Source organism: Podarcis raffonei, chromosome 17 (genome assembly GCF_027172205.1).
Source record: "Podarcis raffonei isolate rPodRaf1 chromosome 17, rPodRaf1.pri, whole genome shotgun sequence".
NCBI lineage: Eukaryota > Metazoa > Chordata > Lepidosauria > Squamata > Lacertidae > Podarcis > Podarcis raffonei.
In genome coordinates this window covers 9,172,436-9,199,773 of record NC_070618.1, presented here as the reverse complement: position 1 = coordinate 9,199,773, position 27,338 = coordinate 9,172,436, and the positions used below count along the sequence as shown (strand labels likewise).

At 45.4% G+C, this 27,338-nt stretch overlaps 1 protein-coding gene across 1 annotated transcript in view; it reads left to right on the top strand.

Moving 5' to 3' along the window:
* Positions 1 to 1,563: 1,563 nt before the first annotated feature.
* Positions 1,564 to 27,338, top strand: part of LOC128404669 (transient receptor potential cation channel subfamily V member 6-like) — a 77,925-nt gene continuing 52,150 nt past the window's right edge. The window contains exon 1 of the mRNA XM_053370440.1: positions 1,564 to 2,142. Coding sequence (XP_053226415.1) covers positions 2,015 to 2,142 — 128 coding nt within the window. The 5' untranslated portion in view covers positions 1,564 to 2,014. The remainder of the gene's footprint in view (positions 2,143 to 27,338) is intronic.

Sequence of the window (27,338 nt, the reverse complement as noted above, 5' to 3'; positions counted from 1 at the left end):
TAGTGCTTAAAATGCAGAGATGTTGTCCCACCCCCCCACCCCCAAACCTTGCCTGCCTGCCGGCTGCATTTCAAGTTGCGTTTTCATGTTGCCTACGAACTAGAGAGGAGGCAGGGATGTCTTCAACTGATGCACATAATCTGACTTTACCCTGGGCCCGCAACCTGTCCAAGGTTGGTTGTCATCTGCAGATGTGCAACAGCTGCCTGGTGGAAGATGGATTAAGTGAAAGTGCATCAAACAGCAGTGCTTCTCAAGGAAGTACAAGATGCCTATGGATTGTGGCTATTTGTCATGTGCACTCGGCTTCAAATGCCAGCGGTGGGAGTGCGCTGGAAGGGGTGAAAATGGAACTGTGTATGCAGCCCAAGCGGCTGAGTGCCCAAGTCCACGTAACAACTGCAGCTTTCTCCTGGGGCTCTGGACTGCTCTTCTGCACAGGCTGCAAGGAAAGAAGTCCTGGGCCAGGTGGCTGGGAGGAATCGTGCACCTATCAAATGCACAGGAACCTGGTGGGGGTGGGGGATAAAATGAGAACTCTACAGGGAACCAGGTCCCCTAGATTAGGACAGTGGGATAGCTCAGTGGGTAAGAGCATGAGACTCTTAATCTCACGATTGTGGGTTCAAGCCCCAGGCAGGTTGAAAAATACCTGCACTGCAAGTTCCTTTCAGCCCTACAATTATATAATTCCAAGTGCAACTATCCTCAGAGACTTGCTCAAAACAGCCCTCCACCCCACCCCAAGCCGTGGCAGATCAGGGGGCTGCATGCAAAGTGGGACGTGGGTGGCGCTGTGGGTTAAACCACAGAGCCTAGGACTTGCTGATCAGAAGGTCGGCGGTTCGAATCCCCGCGACGGGGTGAGCTCCCGTTGCTCGGTCCCTGCTCCTGCCAACCTAGCAGTTCGAAAGCACGTCAAAGTGCAAGTAGATAAATAGGTACCGCTCCGGCGGGAAGATAAACGGAGTTTCCGTGCGCTGCTCTGGTTTGCGAGAAGCGACTTAGTCATGCTGGTGCTGGCTGTACACCGTCTCCCTCGGCCAATCAAGCGAGATGAGCTCCACAACCCCAGAGTCAGCCACGACTGGACCTAATGGTCCAGGGGTCCCTTTACCTTTTCCTAAGTGCAACTATCCTCAGTTGCTCAAAGCAGCCCTCCACCCCACCCCAAGCTGTGGCAGATCCGGGGGCTGCATGCAAAGTGTACCATGGGTCAGTGCACAGGAGCAGACTCCTAGCGGCTGGGGTCCCTTGCTGTCTTGTTGCGAACCAGAAGGTTGCTGGTTCGAGCCCACCCAGAGACAGCTGTGGGCACGATTCCTTCATTGAGGGTTCTAGCTGACCCTGGGGGTCTCTTCCAACTCTGCAATTTTATGGCAAAGGTAAAGCTGCTTTTTTCACAAAAAAAGACGAAGCTTCCCCAAAGGGAAGTAACGTAGCAAGTAACAAACAGGGGTGCCAACTTGAATGAAATATGGGGGCGGGGCGAGGTAAGCCCCGCCCCACACCATCAATCACATGACACAGTGCGCACGCACTATTTGAATGGCAATACCCATTAAATTTGGGAGCGCTCGAATATTTTATTGGGGGGCCAAAGGGACCTCGGCCCCTAGGAGTTGGCTCATATGCACTCCCAAAAAAACTTTGGCTGTGTTTGCTGCGCCTCCTGCCTGCCCTCCGCCCTCTGCTACGCGGAGTCCCGCGCGTCTCTTGAGCTCCCAAGGGAGCCGGTTGCTGGGGAGGCGCCGGGCGGGGCGGATCTTCTCCTGGCCTCTTTCTTTCTCCTCCTCTCCCAGGTCCCTCCTCTCCCAGGTTGCGCGCTCCGCCAGGTCCCGGCCAGATGTTGCAAGCGCCTCGTCCTCCTCCTCTTCCTCCCCGCGGCTCCTGCCTGGCTCCGCCGCTGCCTCCTCTCCCCGCGGAGCAGCCCGGCGCTGGCCTCCCGCAGCCGGACCCAGGTTCGGGCCCGCCACCTGGGCGGAGGCGCTGCTGAGGCCTCGGCGGCGGAGCGATGGGGATGCTGCTGCCCGGGAACCGCAGCTTCCTCCTGGGGCTCTGGGCGGCCCTTCGGCGAAGGCTGCAGGGCGAGAAGTCCTGGGACCGGCGCCTCGACGAAATCAACCTGCTGCAGCAGAAGAGGTAAGTCCCAGGGGCGAGGGCAGCCTTGACTTCCGTGGGAGAGAGGGTGCCTCTGAGCATGGGCAGAGTGGCTTTCTGTTACGCTTAGTGTCCAGAGCCACGCCTGGGGCTGAGGGGGAAATCGTGCCCTGCGCAGCATGCCATGTGAAGATTCCGCGAGAGAATTCATCTATATACTGTATTCCCCCCCCAAAAAATCACACTTCTCTTCACTTTCCTTGGGACGCCCCCCTCGGGGACCTGTCTTAGAACAGGTGGCAGGGAACCGGCTATTTACCTGTCCTGAACTTTCTGGGGATGAGATGTGTTATACAGGAACCTATTTTCCCGGCGATTTGTCCTCTGCTCAGCTATTTTCCTCGGCTCAGGACAGGAGTTGTAACTCGATCTCCGGAGCGAACGCAGTTTCAGCTGTTCACCTGCCTGAGATACAGACAATATTGTATTCTGTGCTTCCTGTCCACCAGCAGCACTGAGAAAAGAGGGTCTCTCTAGCTCCCCTTTTTAATGGGGTGCTCAGGAAAGAAGGGCTGGAACCCTAGGGATGGAAGGCCTGTGTGTGTTGTGTGTGTGTTGTGTGTGTGTGTGGTGTGTGTGTGTGTGTGTGTTTGTTCCTCACTCTTCCTCTTCTGGTCTTATGGAAGCTGCAAATCCACATTATGAGGGAGCTGCAAGACTTTAGGATTGTCTTGCATGCCTTTTGTGTTGTTAGAAATCTTGCGATTAAATAACATGTTGGCAGGATGTGGCACCTGAGGGTTTTGCCAAAGTTGCTTGGTGACAGAGCCCTGGACTGCGATGCCAGGTGCTCTCAACTCAGGCACGCCTGAAGCTGACAGCGAAAATGCCTCTGAGCATGTGTAAGGTGCATATCCCTCATCACTGAGTCATTGCCCACTAACAACACTTTGCACAGCAGAGATTAGGGAGAAGAGTGCATCTAGGTGAGAGAGCATGACCCAGGTAGGGCAGAACCCTGGCAGAACCTTTTGCAGATGAAGCGCTGCTGATTCTCTGCCAGTTGGAACATTCTGCAATTCAGTGTGCTTCTACAATAAATTAGGTCAGGTACACTGTTAAGCTTTGGGCAGTGTGAACTGAAGCCTGATTGACAGAAATGACACTACAGAGAACATGTAACGACTGCAAGGAATCATAAAACCCTCTGACAAATACCCCTTCCTCTTGGTTCATGTGGGAACCAATGACACTGCAAGCAATAGCCTCCAGAAGATCAAAAGAGACTATGAGGCTCTGGGCAGGAAATTGAAGCAATTAAATGCACAAATTGTCATCTCATCTGTCCTCCCAGTTGAACGACGTGGCCCAGGGAGAGAGGGAAAAATAGTGGAAGTGAACAACTGGCTTTGCAAATGGTGTAAACAGGAACGGTTTGGATTCTTAGATCACGGACTGCAGTTTCTTAAAGATGGACTTCTGGCAAGCGATGGGCTGCACCTCACAACGGTTGGGAGGAATGTTTTTGCCAAAAATCTCAGAAACCTCATCAGGAGGGCTTTAAACTGACTAATGTGGGGGAGGGAGACATTGCTCCTGAAGGTAGGAGTCTATCAATTGATGAAGATGATCATCCAAATGTCATAGACCAAATGGAGCAAACAGCACGCAGACCTAGTTGTGGGAGGAAAAAATCCTTAAATAAGAGACACGGGGGAATGGTTAATGGACTTCAATGTCTGTACACTAATGCACAAAGCATGGGAAATAAACAAGATGAGCTTGAGCTCTTGGTACAGCAAACTAAATATGACATAATAGGCATCACTGAAACCTGGTGGGATAAGTCCCACGATTGGAATGTAATAATGGAGGGATACAATCTATTTCAGAGAAACAGACCAGACAAGAAAGGAGGAGCAGTGGCGTTATATGTCAGGGATGTGTATACCTGTGAAGAGATCCAAGATTTAGAACCTCAAAGCCAAAGTGAGAGCATTTGGGTCAAAATTAAGGGAGAGAAGAATAACAGTGACCTCATTGTGGGAGTTTACTATAGATCCTCAAGCCAAACGGAGGACATAGATGATGCCTTCCTGGAACAGATGGCCAAGCATGCAAAAGGAAGGGAGATAGTAGTAATGGGGGACTTCAATTACCCGGATATTTGTTGGATGTCAAACTCAGCCAAGAGCATAAGGTCAAACAGATTCCTCACTGGCCTTGCAGACAACTTCATTGTCCAGAAAGTGGGAGAAGCAACAAGAGGAACAGCCATTTTAGATCTGGTCCTAACCAATGTTGATGACCTGGTTAGTGGGGTAGAAGTGGAAGGATCATTAGGCGCGAGTGATCATGCTCTTCTGAAGTTTACTATACAGCGGAAAGGAGCAGCCAAGCATACTAGGATTCAATTTCTTGACTTTCAGAAAGCCAACTTCATAAAACTTAGGGAAGTGCTGGGTGAGATCCCATGGACAGTAATACTAAAAGGAAAGGGAGTTCATGATGGCTGGGAGTTAGTTAAGAGGGAGATAGTAAAAGCACAACTTCAGGCAATACCAATGAGACGGAAACATGGAAGGTGCCTAAAGAAGCCAGGGTGGCTATCTAAAGAACTTTTAACTGAGTTAAGATTAAAAAAGGATGTGTACAAAAAATGGAAAAGGGGGAAACCACCAAAGAGGAATTCAAACAAATAGCCAGCACGTGTAGACACAAAGTCAGAAAAGCTAAAGCACAGAATGAACTCAGGCTTGCTAGAGAGGTTAAAAGCAACAAAAAAGGCTTTTATGGGTATGTCCGTAGCAAAGGGAAGAACAAAGAAACAGTGGGGTCACTCAGAGGAGAAGATGGTGAAATGCAAACAGGGGACACAGAAAGGGCTGAACTCCTCAATGCCTTCTTTGCCTCAGTCTTCTCCGATAAAGAAAACAATGCCCGACCTGAAGAATTTGGAGCAAATGATTCAGCAGAGGAAACACAGCCCAGAATAACTAAGGAGATAGTACAAGAATACTTGGCTAGTTTAGATGTATTCAAGTCTCTAGGGCCAGATGAACTGCATCCAAGAGTATTAAAAGAACTGGCAGATGTGATCTCAGAACCACTGGCAGTCATCTTTGAGAATTCCTGGAGAACAGGCGAAGTCCCGGCAGATTGGAGGAGGGCAAATGTTGTCCCTATTTTCAAAAAGGGGAAAAGAGAGGACCCAAATAATTACCGCCCAGTCAGTCTGACATCAATACCAGGGAAGATTCTGGAGCAGATCATTAAGCAAACAGTCTGTGAGCACCTAGAAAGGCATGCTGTGATTTCTGGATTCAGCATGGATTTCTGAAAAATAAGTCATGTCAGACTAACCTGATCTCGTTTTTTGACAGAATTACAAGCCTGGTAGATGAAGGGAACGCAGTGGATGTAGCCTACCTTGATTTCAGCAAGGCATTTGACAAGGTGCCCCATGATATGCTTGTAAAGAAGCTGGTAAAATGCGGTCTTGACTATGCTACCACTCAGTGGATTTGTAACTGGCTGACTGACCGAACCCAAAGGGTGCTCATCAATGGTTCCTCTTCATCCTGGAGAAGAGTGACTATTGGGGTGCCACAGGGTTCTGTCTTGGGCCCAGTCTTATTCAACATCTTTATCAACGACTTGGATGATGGACTCAAGGGCATCCTGATCAAATTTGCAGATGACACCAAACTGGGAGGGGTGGCTAACACCCCAGAGGACAGGATCACACTTCAAAACGACCTTGACAGATTAGAGAACTGGGTCAAAACAAACAAGATGAATTTTAACAGGGAGAAATGTAAAGTATTGCACTTGGGCAAAAAAAATGAGAGGCACAAATACAAGATGGGTGACACCTGGCTTGAGAGCACTACATGTGAAAAGGATCTAGGAGTCTTGGTTGACCACAAACTTGACATGAGCCAACAGTGTGACACGGCAGCTAAAAAAGCCAATGCAATTCTGGGCTGCATCAATAGGAGTATAGCATCTAGATCAAGGGAAGTAATAGTGCCACTGTATTCTGCTCTGGTCAGACCTCACCTGGAGTACTGTGTCCAGTTCTGGGCACCACAGTTCAAGAAGGACACTGACAAACTGGAACGTGTTCAGAGGAGGGCAACCAAAATGGTCAAAGGCCTGGAAACGATGCCTTATGAGGAACGGCTAAGGGAGCTGGGCATGTTTAGCCTGGAGAAGAGGAGGTTAAGGGGTGATATGATAGCCATGTTCAAATATATAAAAGGATGTCACATAGAGGAGGGAGAAAGGTTGTTTTCTGCTGCTCCAGAGAAGCGGACACGGAGCAATGGATCCAAACTACAAGAAAGAAGATTCCACCTAAACATTAGGAAGAACTTCCTGACAGTAAGAGCTGTTTGACAGTGGAATTTGCTGCCAAGGAGTGTGGTGGAGTCTCCTTCTTTGGAGGTCTTTAAGCAGAGGCTTGACAACCATATGTCAGGAGTGCTCTGATGGTGTTTCCTGCTTGGCAGGGGGTTGGACTCGATGGCCCTTGTGGTCTCTTCCAACTCTATGATTCTATGTCCAAACACTAATATATCACACGCCTGGCTTGGCAATGGTTTGGAAAGTCAGAAGTATGTGCAAAAAGAAAGTGAGTGGGGAAGAGAAAGAAGAAATATATATATTTAAAAGTACATGTGGTTTGCAGATTTGGTGAGCATCAGTACGTTTCCGAGCACAATTCAAAGTGTTGGTGCTGACCTTTAAAGCCCTAAACGGCCTCGGCCCAGTATACCTGAAGGAGCGTCTCCACCCCCATCGTTCTGCCCGGACGCTGGGGTCCAGCGCCGAGGGCCTTCTCGGTAGTGGCGCCCGCCCTGTGGAACGCCCTCCCATCAGATGTCAAAGCAATAAATAACTACCTGACATTCAGAAGACATCTTAAGGCAGCCCTGTTCAGGGAAGTTTTTAATATGTGATATTTTAGTGTATTTTTGGTTTCCATGGAAGCCGCCCAGAGTGGCTGCGGAAACCCAGCCAGATGGGCAGGGAACAAATAATAAATTATTATTATTATTATTATTATTATTATTATTATTATTATTATTATTGATGACTGAGTAGGTCCCCTCTGGTCCTGACACCTCTTTTTCCTGTTGGCTTGGACCTAGTAAAGAGACAAGTGGGGGGGTCACTGTTCATCATGCTATGCGACATGAATGGAGTGGGAAGGGCTGCTGCAGTTTTTGAATCCACGCATCCATCCATTTCTCAAGACTGTCCTCTGGGTGCCCGTAATGAGCACGATGGTTGACCATTGCAGCTGCTTGCTTTTGTGGTGGCTGATGATAGAGCAGATTGTGATTTGTGGGGTGGGATATTATACGATGCACTTTATGTAGATGAGGAAGAGAATTAGGGAGAATGGGTGCAGCATGATTGGTAAATTAATACAATAACCTCTAGCCTCAGGAAATGCAATTTTGGGTTAATATTTTTTTTGGGGGGCATACCATAATGTGAAACACCTTATTCTACATTGTGAGATACAGTATTCAACAAAGCTGAATGCTGGAAAATCCAGGACAGATAAAATACAGTAGTACCTTGGGTTACATATGCTTCAGGTTACAGACGCTTCAGGTTACAGACTCCTCTAACCCAGAAATAGTACCTCGGGTTAAGAACTTTGCTTTAGGATGAGAACAGAAAACGTGCTCCGGTGGTGTGGCAGCTGTGGGAGGCCCCATTAGCTAAAGTGGTGCTTCAGGTTAAGAACAGTTTCAGGTTAAGAACGGACCTCCGGAATGAATTAAGTACTTAACCCGAGGTACCACTGTAAAGTACTTCTTCACGCAGTGCATAGTTAAACTGTGGAACTTCCTCCCACAGGAAACTGATGGCCACCAACTTGGACTACTTTAAAAAATCATGGAGGATAAGACTATTGACAGCTACCAGCCATGCTTTGCCTCCATAGTTGGAGGCAATGATATTGCTGGAAACCACAAGGGGGAGAGTGCTCCTGTGCTCCAATTCCACTTGCGGGTTCCCCATAGGTATCTGGCTGGCCACTGCGAGAGTAGGATGCTGAAATTGATGGGTCTTGGCCTGCCCCAGCAGGCTCTTCTTGTGTTCTTACCTAGCTATTTCTACATGTGTTGAATCTTGATTTTATTGCGTGAAACCCCAGCCTCTGCCTACCAGGCGCAATGAGATTGGGAGAATTGGTTTGAAGTTGAATTCAAGGGTAGCACTGGAGCCAGTCAGCAACTGGTGCACCATATTCAGGCCTCCAGTGTGTAGTTTGCATCCAGATGGCAGCTTCCCAATGAAGTGCAGGACTGGAAGCAAGGAGAACAAGTACCGTATTTTTTGCTCTATAAGACGCATCAGACACAAGACACACCTAGTTTTTGGAGGAGGAAAACAAGAAAAAAAATATTCTGAATCTCAGAAGCCAGAACAGCAAGAGGGATCGCTGTGCAGTGAAAGCAGCAATCCCTCTTGCTGTTCTGGCTTCTGTGATAGCTGCGCAGCCTGCATTTGCTCCATAAGACGCACACACATTTCCCCTTACTTTTTGGGAGGGGAAAAGTGAGTCTTATAGAGCAAAAAAATACAGTACCTTCAAGGATGTGGTAGTGTATAAGCTACCCGAGGGTCAGTGGCATGCTGTGAAATTTTTAGTTAAGGCCAGAGGCGCCAGCTTGAGAGGGCAATGTTGTGCTTGCGAAGCGTTGCATCTCCCTCCCTAAGCTGGGCAGAAGCTTCCTGGGCTTTGGGAAGGAGGAACCAGGGGAACATTTAGGGGACTAACCTAGTCCTTCATGACCACAGACCACATGCCACTGCCTAGGGTGGTTCATATTTTGGTCCAGCAATAGTCAATGTGGCACCTGCCAGATGTTATTGGATGCCGACTCCCATGAGTTCCAGCCAGCATGGCCAACGGGCAAGGATGATGGGGGTTGTAGTCTAACAACACCTGGAAGGTACCACTTTGGCTGCCCCTAGTTCAGTCATCCTGTTGCTGCCGCCTGCACTGAACCTGCTAGACCCCAGTCTGCTTTTGTGTGTCAGTCAGGTGCACTGCACTGAATTGTCCGACTCTCGAAAAACCCTTGGTCTGGAAGCACCCTGAGAATAATATTTAAGTCTTGTTATACTGAGTATATACGTTACTGAACTGGTAGACTTTTTTTTGAACACACTGTCTCTAGAAGGGGGGAAAAACCAAAACATTGCAGAACATTTTTCCTTTTTTTTGTGAAGAAAGCACACTGATTTGAGAACAAGGAAGTAGTGTAAGGTCAAAGGCTTCAGCCCTAGGACCTAGATTGTTGTCACCACTGCTGATTTTGTTCAAATGGATATTCCTACTCTCCCCTATGGAGCCAGAGCTCAGGCTAGCGTATAGATGTTCATATAATTAGAGGGAGTACTGTTGGCCTGCCTGCTGAATTTGTGGTACCCACCCACATTGAACAGTCTACTGGCTGCATTTTGCAGTCTGCTTGGGTGCTTGGCCACACTCCTCTCCCCCTCTCCATAATTTATTTGCAATAGGCTGGTAGCAAAAGCAAAAGGATTGTTGTGTCCCTCCCTGCCCCGTGAACTGCTATGCATGGCTGTTACGGCCTGGTGGCTTTCAGATGTTGGAGGTTCATATTGCAGGAAAGTGCTTTGCATGGAGTCCGACCACTTGGCCCATATAGCTCAGTCTGTTATGACTGGTAGCGTCTCTCCAGGATTTCAGACCAGTTCCTATCTGGAGATGCCAGAGCTACAACCCTTATGTATTGAAATCCCCTCGTATGCATACCCGCTTTGCTCTAAATAACAGAAACCATCCCCAGCAGTCACAAGCTTGCACACTTGATATATTGCGGCAGACCCAGGTTTAAACAAATAGATCTGTCAGTTTTATGCCTACTTTGGTGCTAATTGATCTCATTAGTAGCCTATACAATTTCTAAGTGTTCTTAATGTTAAGCTGGCTCCTGCTGCTTGTGTAATGTTGTGACGCGCAGTTCTTATTATCAGGATAAAGTGATTGGTGGATGCTTCCATGTCTAAGGACACCATAGAATTTGAGTTATGTTAATGTTGCTAGTTGGAGGAGAGGTATATTTATGCCATTATTATTATTATTATTTTCATCTTTGTGCTGAAAAAAATGCTTTGATATATCACGATATATTAGGTAGCCTGTGCTCTACTTAAACACTAGCCCTCAAGCCCTCTATAATGCCATTCTATGTCCCTCCTAAATGCATGTTGGAGATTCTGAGAATCCACAGAACTTTTTAAGGTGGGCAATGTTCTTGGCTGATGCATACAGCACTTTGGGGCTTGCACCAGAAGGATAAACTGCCACCTTCATGACAGTTACCTTTCCCATTAATCTGCACCTTGCTGTGGATAAGGTAAAGCTAAAGGGACCCCTGACTATTAGGTCCAGTTGTGGCCGACTCTGGGGTTGCGGCACTCATCTCGCTTTATTGGCCGAGGGAGCCGGCGTACAGCTTCCGAGTAATGTGGCCAGCATGACTAAGCCGCTTCTGGTAAAACCAGAGCAGCACTCGGAAACGCCGTTTACCTTCCTGCCGGAGCGGTACCTGTTTATCTACTTGCACTGTGTGCTTTCGAACTACAGGAGCAGGGACCAAGCAACGGGAGCTCACCCCACTGCGGGGATTCGAACCGCCAACCTTCTGATTGGCAAGTCCTAGGCTCTGTGGTTTAACCCACAGCGCCACCTGCGTCCCTTCTTGCCATGGATACCAGCACTCAAATGCTTGAAGCCTTTGTTTCTGTAAGCAGTAGGGAAAGGTGGGTCTGCAAAGAAAATGGGGCTGAGTAGTGGGGAGAAAGAGAGAGAGATTTGGAAGCTGGTTCAATAGACTTTGGCTACCTCACTGTGTTACACGATGCTGCAGTTTCTACAAGTGATGAGGTGAGGAACATATGTAATCGGAAATATGGGGTAGGAGAGAGAGAGCATGAGCATTCTTGTTTCTCATTTTCCGCAAATGGGAGGACGTAAGAAAAGTAGGAGAAGGCTTGCTGGGTCTGATTACCCCTTCCCTTACCTATTGTTATACCACCCAGGAACTGCAATCTCTAAGTTTCCAAGTGTGCAGCCAAAATACCTAATGAAGTGATCCCCTTAACTACATCCGGACACACAATACCTTTCGTTAAATAATCATAGGAACATCCTTCAATAATTTATCGTGAATCTACAATAGGTCGTGGTCAAAGTCATTTTGATTATGGCTTTCGAGATTTCTCAGGAGTCCCGGCCAGCTTGGCTAGACAAGTGGTCCAATGCCATTGCTTTGGGGGAGGTGATATTGGTGTGGTTGGGAAGACAGAGTGGAGCAGCAGGGAACCTGAGAAATCAACGCACTATCTGGGAGCTGTGTTCCAGCAGCCTCTGTGGCATTTCCAAGGGATTGTAGGGAACATCCTTTGATTGCACGGGACATTGGCTTAAGACAGCAGTTCTCAACTTGTGGGTTCCCAGATGTTGTTGGACTACAACTCCCACCATCCCTGAGCTCTGGCCTTGCTAGCTAGGGGTGATGGGAGTTGTAGTCCAACAACATCTGGGGACCTACAGGTTGAGAAAGGCTGGCTTAAGAGGACCCTGAGAGCAATATAACAGCACCAGCATTTTATATTATATAGCATAGAAGCCAACTCCTAGGGGCTGAGGGGTCTTCACCTCCCCAGTAAAATATTTGAGGGTGACGCCCCCCAAAAGTTGATAGTTATTGCTATTCAGATGGTGTGCACGCGCTGCATCATGTGATCGATTAATCAGGGCGGGGCTTACCCAGGCCCCCCAATATTTTATTCATTTTGACACCCCTGCTATATAGTATCAGAATTTGCTGGGACAGGATGCCTTCTCTGAATGCTGGAGTCCAATTTGTAGTTGTGTAAATAGTGCTAAGATAGATGGACTCTGGTGGAATCTGCACACATATAAAAAACGTTGTGAAAATGCTTTTTAAAAAGACGTTTTGAAAAATACATTGAATTTGTCATAGCTCACTTTCGCCATCTAGTGTCACATTTGTATATTGCACTTTGCAACACATTTAAAACGTTTTATTTGCAGCTGTATAGCTGAGTCCTCTGTGTAAGGCAGTTTCCTATGACATGGTCACAGTGTCCTCTTGCGAAGGCAGGTACTGAAAATGGTATTTTTCATACTCACTTGGAGGCCTGCTACTCACTTGGGGGGCTGCTTTGTGCATTAAAGGTAAAGGTAAAGGGACCCCTGACCATTAGGTCCAGTCGTGACCGACTCTGGGGTTGCGGCACTCATCTCGCTTTATTGGCCGAGGGAACCGGCATACAGCTTCCGGGGCATGTGGCCAGCATGACTAAGCCGCTTCTGGCAAACCAGAGCAGCGCATGGAAACACTGTTTACCTTCCTGCCGGAGCAGTACCTATTTATCTACTTGCACTTTGAAGTGCTTTCAAACTGCTAGGTTGGCAGGAGCAGGGACCGAGCAATGGGAGCTCACCCCGTCGCGGGGATTCGAACCGCCAACCTTCTGATCAGCAGGTCCTAGGCTCTGTGGTTTAACCCACAGCGCCACCTGCGTCCCAGTGCTTTGTGCATTACATAGTGGCAAAAAATCTATTGGAGGTGTTCAAGTGCATACTGCAAAGAGGAAAGCCTATCTATAAATTAACACAAAGATTATTCTTTTTTGGCAAACACAGTCCTAGATATAAAAAGTGCTTAGATCCACAAGCTAGAGAACAAGACGTGTTCATTTAGATCAGGCATAGGGAACCTTCGGCCCTCCAGATGTTTTGAACTACAATTCCCATCATCCCTGACCACTGGTCCTGTTAGCTAGGGATGATGGGAGTTGTAGGCCAAAACATCTGGAGGGCTGAAGGTTCCCTATGCCTGATTTAGATGCAGCGTGGTGCTGATAACAGTAAGGTTGCAGGTTGGTTCCTCATGTGGGACAGCTGCATTTTCCTGCATTACAGGCGGTTGGACTGTCACTAGACAATCCTCAGGACCACTTCCAACTCTACAGTTCGATGATTCCTTTGACCTGGGTGTTCTCTTTGGTGAAACCATCTCTTGGAAGTGTCATATGGAGGCAGTGGAAATCAAAGCACAGAAAACCACAAACGATTTTAAAGGCAGTCTCAACACACCTGGAGATGCAAGCCTTCCATCTGCCACCTGGAGCAGGCCAGGCACACCTGGAGACTTCAGGTCAGACCTGGCACACCTGAGAAAGTATTGAGCTCTTTGATCTGCCTCATCCTTCGTCCTTAACCAAACCTTTTTTCAGGTGTGTTGGAAACAGTTTTGCTATGTGTATTTTGCCCTTTTCCTGAGAAGCTTAAGGTAGTTTGCATGGGGTTTTCCCACTCTTACCCCCCAAACTTTGTTGTGAGGCTGAGAGACAGCAGTGCTGCCCTCAAGGCTGCCCTTTGACCTTCATAACTAACTGGGAATTTGAATTCAGATCCCCATGGAATTTGAACTCAGGTCTTCCTGCTCCAAGTCTACCCACCATGTAGACTGGCCTACATTACTGGAATCATGTCAACACAGTGAGTAACCTATCCTTCAGCTGGCTTTTGAAATGATGATTTGGATGCAGATACAAGTTCCTGTAGGGAAGAGCTTGTTGTTTCTTGAGGGATAATGGGGCAGCACATATAGACAAATAGATAGATGTGTTTACATTGTTAGGGTGTTGTCCTTTGTTATTGGTCATCGCTGCCTGCCGTATAATTGAGACATTGGATTGGGGAGCTAATTTTTGTGATCTTGTTTGGCAGCTCCAGTAACAGTAACTGCAGTAATAATACTCCTACTCCAGGATATTGAAGAGTTTCATTGACACCCTGGGAGGTGTGTAAGTATCTGTCATTATCTCCATATGACAGACGAAGGGAAGGAGAAATGGCAAGGCAATTCTTACATGTGTGTGTTTGGTTTTAACGACAGCATTCCTTGCTGCTTTTTCAGGTAGAAATTAAAGAACTGAGCAACGTCATGAGAACCTTTTTCTCTGGAGAAGTGTAGCTCCGTGAGGGGTTTCCGAATAACTCTAAGCACCCGTAACAAATTACAATTCCCGGAATTCTTTGGGGAATGATACAGCTGTAGATTTTTACCTCAGAAATCTGGCACAATCCAGCAAATCCCCAGGACCGGATGGACTGACTTCCAAATATTATAAAGTACTGAAGGAAGGGTTGATACAACCTTTGAAGGAAGTCTGTAACGAGATTATGGAGGGGAAAAGGGCACCCGATACGTGGAGAGAGGCCTACATTACACTTATACCAAAGACAGAGACTGAAAAGACCCAACTTAAAAACTACCGACCCATCTCGTTATTGAATGTGGATTACAAAATCTTTGCTGACATTTTAGCAAAGAGACTGAAAAGAGTTTTGATGGAGGAGATTCATGGGGACCAAGCAGGCTTTCTCCCGAAAAGGCATTTGTCGGATAATGTAAGGAACATAATTGACATTTTGGAAAAGTTGGAAGTGAACATAAACACTAAGGCTGTTTTGATATTTGTGGATGCCGAGAAAGCCTTTGACAACATTTCTTGGAGCTTTATGTTGAAGAACCTCCGGGGGATGGGGGTAGGCCAAGGGTTTGAGAATGGTATAGGTGCAATTTATTCCGAACAGAAAGCAAAATTAATTGTAAATAATGTGGTTACAGAAGAGTTCAAGATTGAAAAAGGGACACGACAGGGGTGCCCTATCTCCCCATTACTTTTTATATCGGTCCTGGAGGTTTTGCTTAATATGATTAGGAGGGACCAGTTGGTTAAAGGGATTCAGGTCGGAGCTAAACAATATAAACTGAGAGCATTTGCAGATGACCTAGTACTTACATTGCAAGAGCCAGAAGCTAGTACGAAAAGAGTTTTGGAAATAATCCAAGAGTTTGGTCAATTGGCAGGATTTAAATTGAATAAGTTAAAAACAAAGGTATTGGAGAAAAATCTAACACAGGTTGAAAAAGAAAGGTTTCAGAATGAGACAGGGTTGACTGTGGTTAAAAAAGTGAAATATTTGGGTATAAACATGACAGCTAAGAATGTGAATTTATTTAAAGATAATTATGAAAAAACTTGGACAGAAGTGAAAAAAGACTTGGAGATTTGGTCAAATTTAAAGCTTTCCTTGTTAGAAGAAGAAGAAGAAGAGTTTGGATTTGATATCCCGCCTTTCACTCCCCTTCAGGAGTCTCAAAGCGGCTAACAATCTCCTTTCCCTTCCTCCCCCACAACAAACACTCTGTGAGGTAAGTGGGGCTGAGAGACTTCAAAGAAGTGTGACTGGCCCAAGGTCACCCAGCAGCTGCATGTGGAGGAGCGGAGACACGAACCCGGTTCCCCAGATTAGGTGACTACCGCTCTTAACCACTACACCACACTGGCTCTTTATGAAAAAACTTGGACAGAAGTGAAAAAAGACTTGGAGATTTGGTCAAATTTAAAGCTTTCCTTGTTAGGTCGAATTGCAGTTATAAAGATGAATGTATTGCCAAGAATGTTGTTTTTGTTTCAAGCACTGCAAATAATGGACAAAATGGACTGTTTCAAGAGGTGGCAAAAAGACATATCTAAATTTGTCTGGCAGGGCAAAAAGCCCAGAATTAAATTTAAGATATTAACGGATTCAAAGGAAAGAGGGGGGTTTGCCCTGCCTGACTTCAAACTGTACTATGAAGCGGCAGCTTTCTGCTGGCTGAAAGAATGGCTGCTTCTTGAAAACACAGACATTTTGGACTTGGAAGGTTTTAACAATATTTTTGGGTGGCATGCATATCTGTGGTATGACAAGGTTAAAGCACATAAAAGTTTTAAAAACCATATTGTCAGAAAAGCATTATTAAATGTTTGGGTTAGATATAAAGATTTGCTGGAAAACAAAACTCCAAGGTGGTTGTCGCCAATGGAAGCTAAGGCAGTTAAAAAGTTAAATATGGAGTCTAAGTGGCCAAGATACTGGGAAATTTTGGAAAAGGAAGGGGACAAACTGAGATTGCAGAGTTTTGAGAAACTAAAAGGGAAGGTGAGAGATTGGTTGCATTATCACCAAATAAATGAAGTGTTTAAACTGGACAGTAAAGTTGGCTTCCAGGTGGAAAAATCCAAATTGGAGACTGAATTGTTAGAATCCAGTACTAAGAATTTGTCAAAAATGTATAATTTGCTGCTGAAATGGAATACACAAGATGAAACGGTTAAATCAGCTATGATTAAATGGGCTCAGGACATTGGTCATAATATTTTGTTTGCTGATTGGGAAAAGTTGTGGACCACCGGGATGAAATTTACGGCATGTAATGCCCTAAGAGAAAATATTATGAAAATGATCTATAGGTGGTACATAACCCCGGTCAAGCTTGCAAAGATTTACCATTTGCCCGATAATAAATGTTGGAAATGTAAAGAAAAGGAAGGTACATTTTTCCACCTTTGGTGGACGTGCCCGAAGATTAAGGCATTCTGGGAAATGATCTATAATGAACTCAAAAAGGTATTTAAATATACTTTCACCAAGAAACCAGAGGCCTTTCTCTTGGGTATTGTCGGCCAAGGGGTGTTAAAGACAGACATAACTTTTTTCATGTATGCTACAACAGCAGCTAGAATACTCATTGCGAAGTACTGGAAGACGCAAGATCTACCCACACTGGAAGAATGGCAGATGAAGGTGATTGACTACATGGGCTTGGCAGAAATGACGAGCAGAATCCGAAACCAGGGAAGAGAAACAGCGCAAGAAGAATGGAAAAAATTTAAGGACTATTTAAAGAAATATCACAAAGTTAATGAAAGTTAGAATGATGATGGATTGGAAAGTAAACGGTTACTATTAGTAATGGTTAAGACAAGGAGAATAAGGAAGATTAGCTTAAACTTAAATTAAAATAAGGGAAGATTTGCTGAGTAATTGATAAGAATTTGGAATACAGAAAAGGGAGGCATGAGGAAGTCGGGGAAGGAAGGTATAAGAAATCAGGATATGAAATGGTACATGTTTTTTGTTTTGTTTTTGTCTTTGTATGTTTATGTATGTTATATTTATATGGAAAAATTCTTGAATAAAAATATTTAAAAAAAAAAAATCTGGCACAATCCGGTGGAAAGTTCCAGAGCTGGCCTAAGGCAATTTGGTGCCTGAGGCAAAAGACAAGATGGCGCCCCATTCTATATGTAGAAGCTGACTGGAACTTAACAGGAACACTGGTAATGGGGCAGCATCTTCCAGTAAGCCTGAGGCAGTAGGTTAATTGAGGGGGGTGTATGATAGGATCAGGAGGAATGGCTGGGGTGGGGCTGCTGCTCTTGGGCACCTGCCACCTGAGGCGCTTGCCTCACTCCGTCTAATGTTAGGGTAACCCTCAGGAAACCCTTTTACACAATTCACATGTATTTCAATTGGATTTGTACTAAAAGACTTCCCAGTACGGATTAAAGAGTTCCTACTGGAGATCTAAATGTTGTATTTCTGATGTAGTGGACATCTTTCCATATTGCCTCAAAATGATTGTGGAGAACTCCCCAGCCCCCTAAATTATTTGTAAGCTATGATTGAGGGGAAATGGCATAGACTTTTGAAAAATATAATCAACAAATCAAATAAAATGGGCTTCTGTGTGTGTGTCATTAGCTTACTTTTTCCCTGCACAGTGGAGAAGGCTCCTTTTACTCCTTCAATTCCATGAACAAACCGGCTGGGGGAAAAACACTGCAAAAGTGGAATAGGTGGTAATATTTTGCCTTTTAAACCTCTGAGACATTTATAGATGCATTGCTCAACTTTCTAGCTGTAATTTATCATTAGTTACTGCTGGGCACCCTAAGATTCTTTTGTATTGCATTTCTTTAATACACAGTTTGCACATTCCTGATGTAAAAAAAACACAGCAAAATGCCATTGTGAGGATGAGCGCAGTTTATCTTAGAATGCCAAGGCCGGAATGTACCTGAAAGGCCCTTTTAAACTAGATTAACCTCATGCCCTCCCTTCATGTGCATTTGCTCAGAAGTAAGTCTTGTTGTGTTCATGGGCTTATTCCCATGCAAAGGCACACAGGACAGAAGCCTAACATCAATCTTATCTTGGCAATGCACTGAGGTCTGCCAACAATAAGCCAGTACAGTATGGACTAAAACATACTTAATTGCAATGTAAATAAATGCAGGTATTTTTATTGTCCAAGGGGGAGAGTAGTCATAGCTCCTCCATCGTAACATGACTTACTGTAAACTGAGGCCCATTTGTAGCAGGCATGGGCTAGCCTTTTGCAGTCACTACCTCAGCCTAACCTCCGACTTCACAGGGCTTTTGCAAGAGGGTGAGCCAAACATTCTCCTTGAGCTTCCTGGAGCACAGAGAGGATGGAAATGTGAGAAATAACTCATAATGAAGAGCTGGATTAAGTTTGCATTGCACTTCCTCTAGTCCATTTTCGGACCCTCCAAGTGTCCCTGTTTTCCAGGGACAGTCTCAGATTTACAGGGGCCATCCTGGTTTCTGATTTGATCCCGGAATGTCCTGCTTTTCCTTAGGACGTCTCTATTTTCATCGGAGAAGATGGATTGTGGCTTGAGACAGGGCCTTTTTAGTTGTGGTGCTCCTAGAGAGGTTTGCGTTTCTGAATGTTACGCACTGAAGTTCTCACCCTGGGCCAGCAGGGGGATACTGTAGATAGTTTTCACTCAGGTCCACATATGGAAATAAGGGATTGAAAGTGACGTTCAGTGATTGGATAGTTACAGAAAATGGTTACTGTTGCGTTCTAGTGGAGCTCTATATAAGCAGGCTGGCTGAACCCTCCAGTTCAGTTCTGTTCTGGCCTGTGAATAAACAAGAGCTGTTTGAAGAATCGCTGTGTCGTCTGATATGTTCACCCACAACTTAACACTGACTAGCACTGGGATGAATTCTCCCTTCACACACACATACACTTCTAGGCACCCACCTCGAAAGTGAGGAGAATTTTTGGCCACTTTAGTTTGAGGTTGTTGGGTGGGAGAAATTCATCAATTTGGGGTGGCCAAGGAACAAGGTGGTAGAGGGTTTTCTTCACAAACAAAACAGTTTTGCTGCCACTGGTTCTACTAGCCCTCTTGGCCCCATGATAGATTTCTTCCTTGATAAGCGCAAAGTCTCACCAAACAGAGTCAGTGCCTCTGATAAGCTTTGCTCCTCCTCTGCTTATTGTTTTTATCAGCACAATCTGTTCTGTTTCATCTGTCGGACCTGAGACTTTTGATACAGTTTTTCTAACCAAAGGCCTGGCTCAGTGCTAATGTCCTGTGCGGAAACTTGAAAAGCAGCAAGGCCAGTCACCTTGTTTAACTGATTTTCATGTGGAACTGGATATTGTGGATTTTTTTAGACTGAAGAGCTGGCTGCGGAATGCAGTAAAGTCCACTCCATTTCTCAGCAGTGTTTATAGAGTGTTGACACAACAGTCATACAACTCTGAATCGTTCAGACATGGTCTGGTGCTTTTATCTTCTCCTGTCATCTTTTTTACGTCCGATAAAAATCTAGGGTTTAATTATAGAGTTCAGACAGCCCGAAGCCTGTGTATTTTTGGGACCAAATGTCGCCCTTGGTGAAAGTGCTTGACTCCAGTGACCTAATACTGTCTGACTGTTGACTGCAACACTGAATGAAGAGGGAGCATATTTATACCCCCACATGCAACTCTCTTCTGCACAGCTGTGTGCATGGGAATGGCACAATTCAGTCACTATCATGTGCTACAATTGGTGCACAATCCCTCTGTTGCTGACCCTATTCCTCCTGCATGCAGAGCTGTGTTTGCACAGAGCAGAGGCTGAATTGTGCCCAGACCCTTTTTTCATATCCTAATAATAATAATAATTTATTATTTATACCCTGCCCATCTGACGCGGCTTCCAACAAAATATTAAAATACAGTAATGCATCAAACATTAAAAGCTTCCCTAAACAGGGCTGCCTTCAGATGTCTTCTAAAAGTCTGGTAGTTGTTTTTCTCTTTGACATCTGGTGGGAGGGCATTCCACAAGGCAGGTGCCACTACCGAGAAGGCCCTCTGCCTGGTTCCCTGTAACTTGGCTTCTCGCAGTGAGGGAACCGTCAGAAGGCCCTCAGCGCTGGACCACAGTGTCCAGGCAGAACGATGGGGGTGGAGACGCTCCTTCACATATATTAACTAGGATTATTAACTAGGATTGGTGGTCTCAATGTTTTTTGTTTTGGAGTTTGAAAATGGTTCCTGCAAGAAAAAATATAAAGAAAAAAATATGACCAGTAAGCCAAGAACAAAAGCATGCTGATTCACCCCTCTTGTTTTTTAGGCTTCATTTCTGTCACCATGCTATGTTGGAGGCATTAATCAAATCATAGAATTGTAGAGTTGGCAGGGACCCCAAGGGCCATCAAGTCCAACCCCCTGCAAATGCAGGAATCTCAGCTGAAGAATCCATGACTGATGTCCATCCATCTGTGGGAAGCTAAAATGGCAGCTAGACCCAACTGCACAGTGCTGGTCAGAACACCACAAAAAGAACCCTCTAAAGAATTAGGTGGAGCAGGGCAGGTGAAATCAAAATAGCAGCTAGCTCCAATAGCACCATGCCACAAAGAACACTCCCCCTCCCCAAATCTTACGACAGGTGCCACCAGTGGGCTCTTCTAGGGACCTGGGGCCCCAGCAATTGCCCAACAATGCCACACACTGACCTGGTCCCTATTCACCTGTCTCATCGCTTGTTGTTGAAGGCTGTTCTCTGTTTGGCCTGCTGTCCATTGTATGCGGCAATATTTAACAGAGGCAGTCTGAGGACCAAGCTCTGTGTGATACGTTAGATGATTGATGGAATCAATCGGAAATAGCATCCGGGCAGAATTTCTGAAGATTGGTTAAAATGTCCCGGAAAATGTATGGCAACCCATGTTGGAAGTGTTGATTTTTGGGCAAATCCCTGCCCCCTCCCCAAAGCTCAAAAACTATTTTTTGATGATTTTCCAACAACTTTTGTGTCCGGATTTTCACTTTTTGAAACATGGCAACCTTGGCACAATACATGTGAGCCACAGTTCATATTCTGTCTCTTCAGTGATTGAACTTCTAAAGGCTGAGGGGGAAGGGGAAGACATGAGACCTTTCAAGTCCCGGGCTCCACCGCCTAGGGCTGAAGTATAGGAGTTCAGGCATTTCCAGTATTCCAGGACAATATTTCTCTTGCGGATGAAAAACAAACTTTCCTAGCACCTAGACAGTGACTTTTTATTTTATTTTATTGTTGCTGGGAACATGTCCTTCCACCCCCATGATTGCATTTCAATGCAGTGATGGGTGCTGTCTAAAATGGGATTACAAGAGCATTATTATGGGCAGGTGTTGGCTTGCATGTGTCCATGGGCATTGCTAATGACAAGTGACTATCCCATTTTGTCATCTTTTAGTGTGTGTGTGTGTGTGTGTGTGTGTGTGTAGATATATATTAATGCTTTAGGTAGCTGAGTCCTTCTACTCTATAACTTGTGTCAGGAATACTTTTTAAGTGGCATTAATGGTGTTTTAGATTTGGGGGAGGGTCCTAAACCCTAGAAATTAATAAATGGTAGGATTTTGATTATTTGGGATGTGAAAGGAGAAATACAAGCTTCAGAGGAATTCCATGGGGAAATGACCTGGCCAAGCTAGGGCCATTAAGAAACAATACAGGGCCAGTGAGAGTCATTGGCAATGCAAGAGAACTGTCTTCTCCTCTTGCTCTGAGGTGTGAACAGAGACTGGGGGTTTGGAAACCTGCCAGGTAATTGTGTGTTTGAGGTGACAGGAAAAGGGAGGTGTTTTTTATTAGCAAGGAGGAGAAAGACAGACCAGGATCCATCTTGGGCAGGCTGGCTGAAGGCTAGCTGGGAGAGATGCCTTGGACTCCAGTGCTGTACTGCTGTGGGGGAACAAGCCCCACTTGAGATGACCATGCTGTAAGATCTGGACTCCCTCCATGCAGACTGAAGGTGTCAGTAGGAGAATAAACAATGTTTCTTAAAGCTACAATGTTCTCCACTGTGTCTCGATTATCCAAAGGAACACAGACCTGGGTGAGCCCTGGAACCCCCTGAGATCTTGCTATTGCTCGACAGAGTGTGGGGGTGGCATCCGACTTTCCTAACAATACTAGCATAGCTACCCATGTTTATGTCATAAATCCCTGCTATTTTATCCTTTTGTCTAGTCCTTTGGAGTCTGCCTGTTCCCACTTCCACATCCCTAGAGTTCACATATGCCATGATTTTGCCTTTTCCGTTTTTAATCCTCTTAACACCTTCAGACCACAGAGTAGTACCCAAAAATGTGAAACGGCCAGTTTCATATAACCTTCTGATTAAAGTGTTTAGATCATAGGAGCTATTAAAGTGGAAATACGGGGGTGTATTCAGTGTAGTTCTGTGTAGATTAGTGCAAGATTTTCTCCCTGTGCAACAAGTGATATCTCCTCCAGGATGCCCCTAAACCTGTTCTGGGCATTCCTTCCACCCTCCAGGAGTATATGTTACTTTCTAGGTCAAAAAATGCAGAGGGATTTTGACAACAAACTAACAACACTATGAAGCACAGCAGGAGGACCTAATTCAGAGTGCACAGAAAAGCTAGATTCCTCCTCTTTCCTACAGTGTGCTTTAGAGCAGAGCTGAGTCAAAAACATTTGCCTGTCCCTTTTATCCAGAGAAGGAGGGGCAGCACAGTGCAATAGTTAGCAGTGTGTGTATTTGCTGCCAGAAAGTGTTAGCGTTAGAGGGGTCTGGGAGGGATAACTGGAAGTCCACTGGGGAACCAATGGGCCAATACACCTCTCCCAGTGGCGGACTCTGCGGGGTTGTGGCACCCAATCTATGTTGAGGTGACTCCCCAATGCAGGTTGACCCAGCAGGCAGGCTGCCTGATGCTGAATACACACCCAGTGCCTTAGCCAAACCTACACTTTCCTGTAATCAGTAAAGTTGTGGCCTAATTCAACCCAATACCTGTCTCCTATGTTCATTCTTGTGGCCCTCCCTGCACCTGCCGCGGCCATTATGCGCCTGTGCCGGCAATAACTTTTGCCCAGGAAAGGAAACTTATGGCACAGTGGTAACTTGCGCCTTCTCTGCCCTAGTGCATTGTATCAATAGCTGTTCCCTAGAAGACTTCACGAGGCTCTTAGCCGGCTGTGAGGCAGTAATAGCACCTTACAGAAATAACTTGCTAATTAAAGAACAGAAGAGAGAGGAAGACCTAGGTGGGGCCAAGTTGGCAAAGCATTAATAACTCTTAACATCAACATCACTCAGCATATAGAGGTGTACATACACAGGTGGCTGTTTTCAGCGCTCTTTCCTCATGTTACACAAGGCACTAATCCCTTTGCTTCTGGCTTTCTGCTGCTGATACAAAGGTGAGGGTTGAGAGTGGCTGCCACAGGAAGAACACTGATAATATAGAGAACAGTAAGTCAAGAACAATCTGGGTTTTTCTGCCCCAGGGTTCTTCCTGTGGCAGAAAAACCCAGACTGTTCTTGACTTAACTGTTCTCTCTATTATCCTCTGGCCTTGCTGAAACAGAAATCTCTCCTTGCTGATTTTATATTATTATTAGTAGTAGTACAGTGAAAACTCTCTTGCTCTTTTCTGCAGCTTTTTAACATGACTCAGTGCTGCTGCTATTATATTTGGTTTCTGATGCTGATTGATTCACTTGCTGGTTTTTTTAAAAGGCTGGACTGTGCTTTTATGTGTTAGATTTGTTTGCTGCCTTCTGAATTGCCGTGTTTAAGAGGCAGAGCATGAATACTTATTTTTTAAAAAAATGGGGGGGGGGCGGAGGAATTCCCAATCAGGGGCAGAAGGCAATGAGATAAAAAGTAAAGTGGTACCTGTTGAATGGTTTCTTTAAATATTAAGGTTCATTATTGTTTCACAAGATGTGTATCTCTTTCAAGGCCAGAGCAAATATCATGACCTAGTTTTACAGCTGTGAAGCAGTATAGCAGGTGCTGTTAAGTTGTGTTAATTAAGCTGTGTCAGCAATTGGGTATAGTATATAAAGAGCAGCATGTAGCTCTCTCAGTACCCTGGTGAATGGGTCATACTTATAGATGTAATGTAATGTAATAGGAGTTTTTGTTTTTGTAATTAAAGCCAAGCAAAACTTATTTTTGCATTTCTTCATTGTTTTCTGAACGTGTGGTCTCCCCAGCACGCTTTCTGCAGCGCAATTAATCTGCTAAATACACAACAGTACCTTGGTTTAAGAACAGCTTAGTTTATTAACAATTTGGATTAAGAACGCTGCAAACCCAGAAGTAGGTGTTTTGGTTTTTGAACTTTGCCTTGGAAGCAGAACATGTTCCGCTTCCTCTCGAATGTGTTCCATTTGTAAATTGAGTCCCCCCGCTGCTTTGGGAAAGCACGCCTTGGTTTAAGAATGCTTTGGTTTCAGAACGGACTTCCGGAACAGATTAAGTTAGTAAACCAAGGTACCACTGTACTAATAAGTAAAATCAGTTTGCATGCAAGTGATATGATATAGGGAAACCCAGCCAGATGGGTGGGGTATATAATAATAATAATAATAATAATAATAATAATAATAATAATAATAATAATAATTAATAATAATTCATTTATATACTGCTGAATGCTGCCCCCCAAAAAGCTTCTAATTGGTATGCTAGTAAAGAAAGAAAGAAAGAAAGAAAGAAAGAAAGAAAGAAAGAAAGAAAAACCCCCACTCAGGTACACAAGCATTTTAACTTTAAATATATGTTGCTGTTTTTATAAAGAAAAGTGCTCTTGGGGTAGCTCAGTTGGTTAGAGCATGGTGCTGATAACACCCAAGGTCACAGGTTCGATCTCCATATGGGACAGCTGCATATTCCTGCAGGGGGTTGGACTAGATGACCCTCAGGGTCCCTTCCTACTCTACAATTCTGTCATTTAATGATTCTGTGATTCCCTATTTCTGAAGACATTTGGGCTCTTCTGCCTGACCTTGAAGCCTTCACCCTATGCCCTAACTACTTCACCCACAATGCAAGTAAACATAATACACCCCCTACAATGCAATGAGGTTTGGGTGGTAGTGACAATGCAATGTGTGGTAATAGATTGACCTGGGGGCCCTAACACAATGGTGGAGTGGAAAAAGCTGCAACTGGCTAGATTACTCTGGTGCTGGGGGTGGGGCAACGTTAGAAACGCACATATATAAGCTAGGTGCCAAATGGCTCCGTAAACCAGGGTTACAGTTGCTAAAACAGAATGCCTGGTTGCCATTTTGGGGTTGGACAGCTCAAAAGTCCTTTTTTTCCCCAAAACAACTTTTTGGTTCCTGAAATTCAGTCTGATTGTGCAGATAAAATACCATGGGCAGAATTCTACAGGAAGTGTTGCTACTGTGTGAAAACAGTCAAAATCCAAGGATCCCCAGGCATGCACTTCCAAATGGTAGAGACATCATGTGCCATTCTGGCACCCAGGCATCTTCACGTGGTCGCAAGTGGTCAAAAGCCAGGTGCAAAATGTGCCTGGAGCCTGGTGAATTTCAAACACTGGATGGGGGCAGGCAGAAGGGGTTGGACAACGGGCTAGAGGCCTCAGAAAGCAGCTGATGGAGAAGAAGAAAAGAAAATGAGGAGAAGGAGTGATAAGGGCTGAAATAGGAAATGGTTCCATGGAATAGAAAGAAGAAGAGATCAAGAGCCTCATGCTCTGCTAGCTGAGCTGTCTCCAAAATCTGCCTGGAACTGTTCTCTAATCCCCTATTAATTATTGGGGAGATTCCACCACCAGGTAAATAACCTATTCCAAGACTCCATCACAGGCTGTGAGGAGGAGGAGGAGGAGGAGGAGGAGGAGGAGGAGGAGGAGAAGAAGAGGAGGAGGAGTTTGGATTTCATATCCCGCTTTATCACTACCCGAAGGAGTCTCAAAGCGGCTAACATTCTCCTTTCCCTTCCTCCCCCACAACAAACACTCTGTGAAGTGAGTGGGGCTGAGAGACTTCAGAGAAGTGTGACTAGCCCAAGGTCACCCAGCAGCTGCATGTGGAGGAGCGGAGACACGAACCCGGTTCCCCAGATTACGAGACTACCGCTCTTAACCACATTGAAGTCAATGGTAGCTGCTAGCCAATGTGGAGTGGTGCTTTCTGCAATTCTGACTGCCAAGTACTCTGCCACCATCACTACCTCTTGACACTTGCTGAGAAGCTCCTAAATCCTACCCACCCACCAAAAATTGCCCTGAACTGTTGGCAAACAGTGAATTGCCTCACCGCCACTGCTTTTGTAGTTATGCTTACCCCCAGGACAGTTTTACCGGGCCACTTTCACTAAGACGAGAGAGTACCCAAAACTTGTACTGTTTCGGTAATCTTTCTCTTTTCACAAATTTATGGGTAGAGTGGGTAGGGAAAACAGGCTGACACATAATGAGCCCTGGTATAATAGGACCATACCTAGTATGATAGGCCCAGTATACCTGAAGGAACATCTCCACCCCCATCGTTCTGCCTGGACACTGAAGTCCAGCGCTGAGGGCCTTCTGGCGGTTCCCTCACCGTGAGAAGTGAGGTTTCAAGGAACCAGACAGAGGGCCTTCTCGGTGGTGACGCCCGCCCTGTGGAACACCCTCCTATCAGATGTCAAAGAAATAAACAACTATCAGACTTTTAGAAGACATCTGAAGGTAGCCCTGTTTAGGGAAGCTTTTAATATTTGATGAATCGTTGTATTTTAATATTCTGCTGGAAGCTGCCCATATTATTATTATTATTATACCTCACCCTGCAAGCTGATGAATATTCTTGCTGCTTCCCAAGCTGCCTTCTTGCTCACCAGCTCCAGAACTCAAAACTGTTTCCTTTGTGTCCAGAGTCAAAACTGCTCTCCACCCTCCGATCAAACCCCAAATATTTTCCCACTCAACCTAAGTGCTCTCGAATTCCTGTTAATCAGCATTAAATTTTTAGTGGCCAAGTCAGGCCAAAGCTTAAGGAAGGGTTTGAATATTCATAGGGCAAATATTGCAACCCCACACAAAAAAAGACTTGACTCCTCTGTCCTCACTAAAAATGGACTGCATAGAAAAAGCCCTTTGAAATGTCCTGCAGCTCCAGGGATTTTGGGGTTTGTGAAACCACACACACACACTGTTCTCATTAAG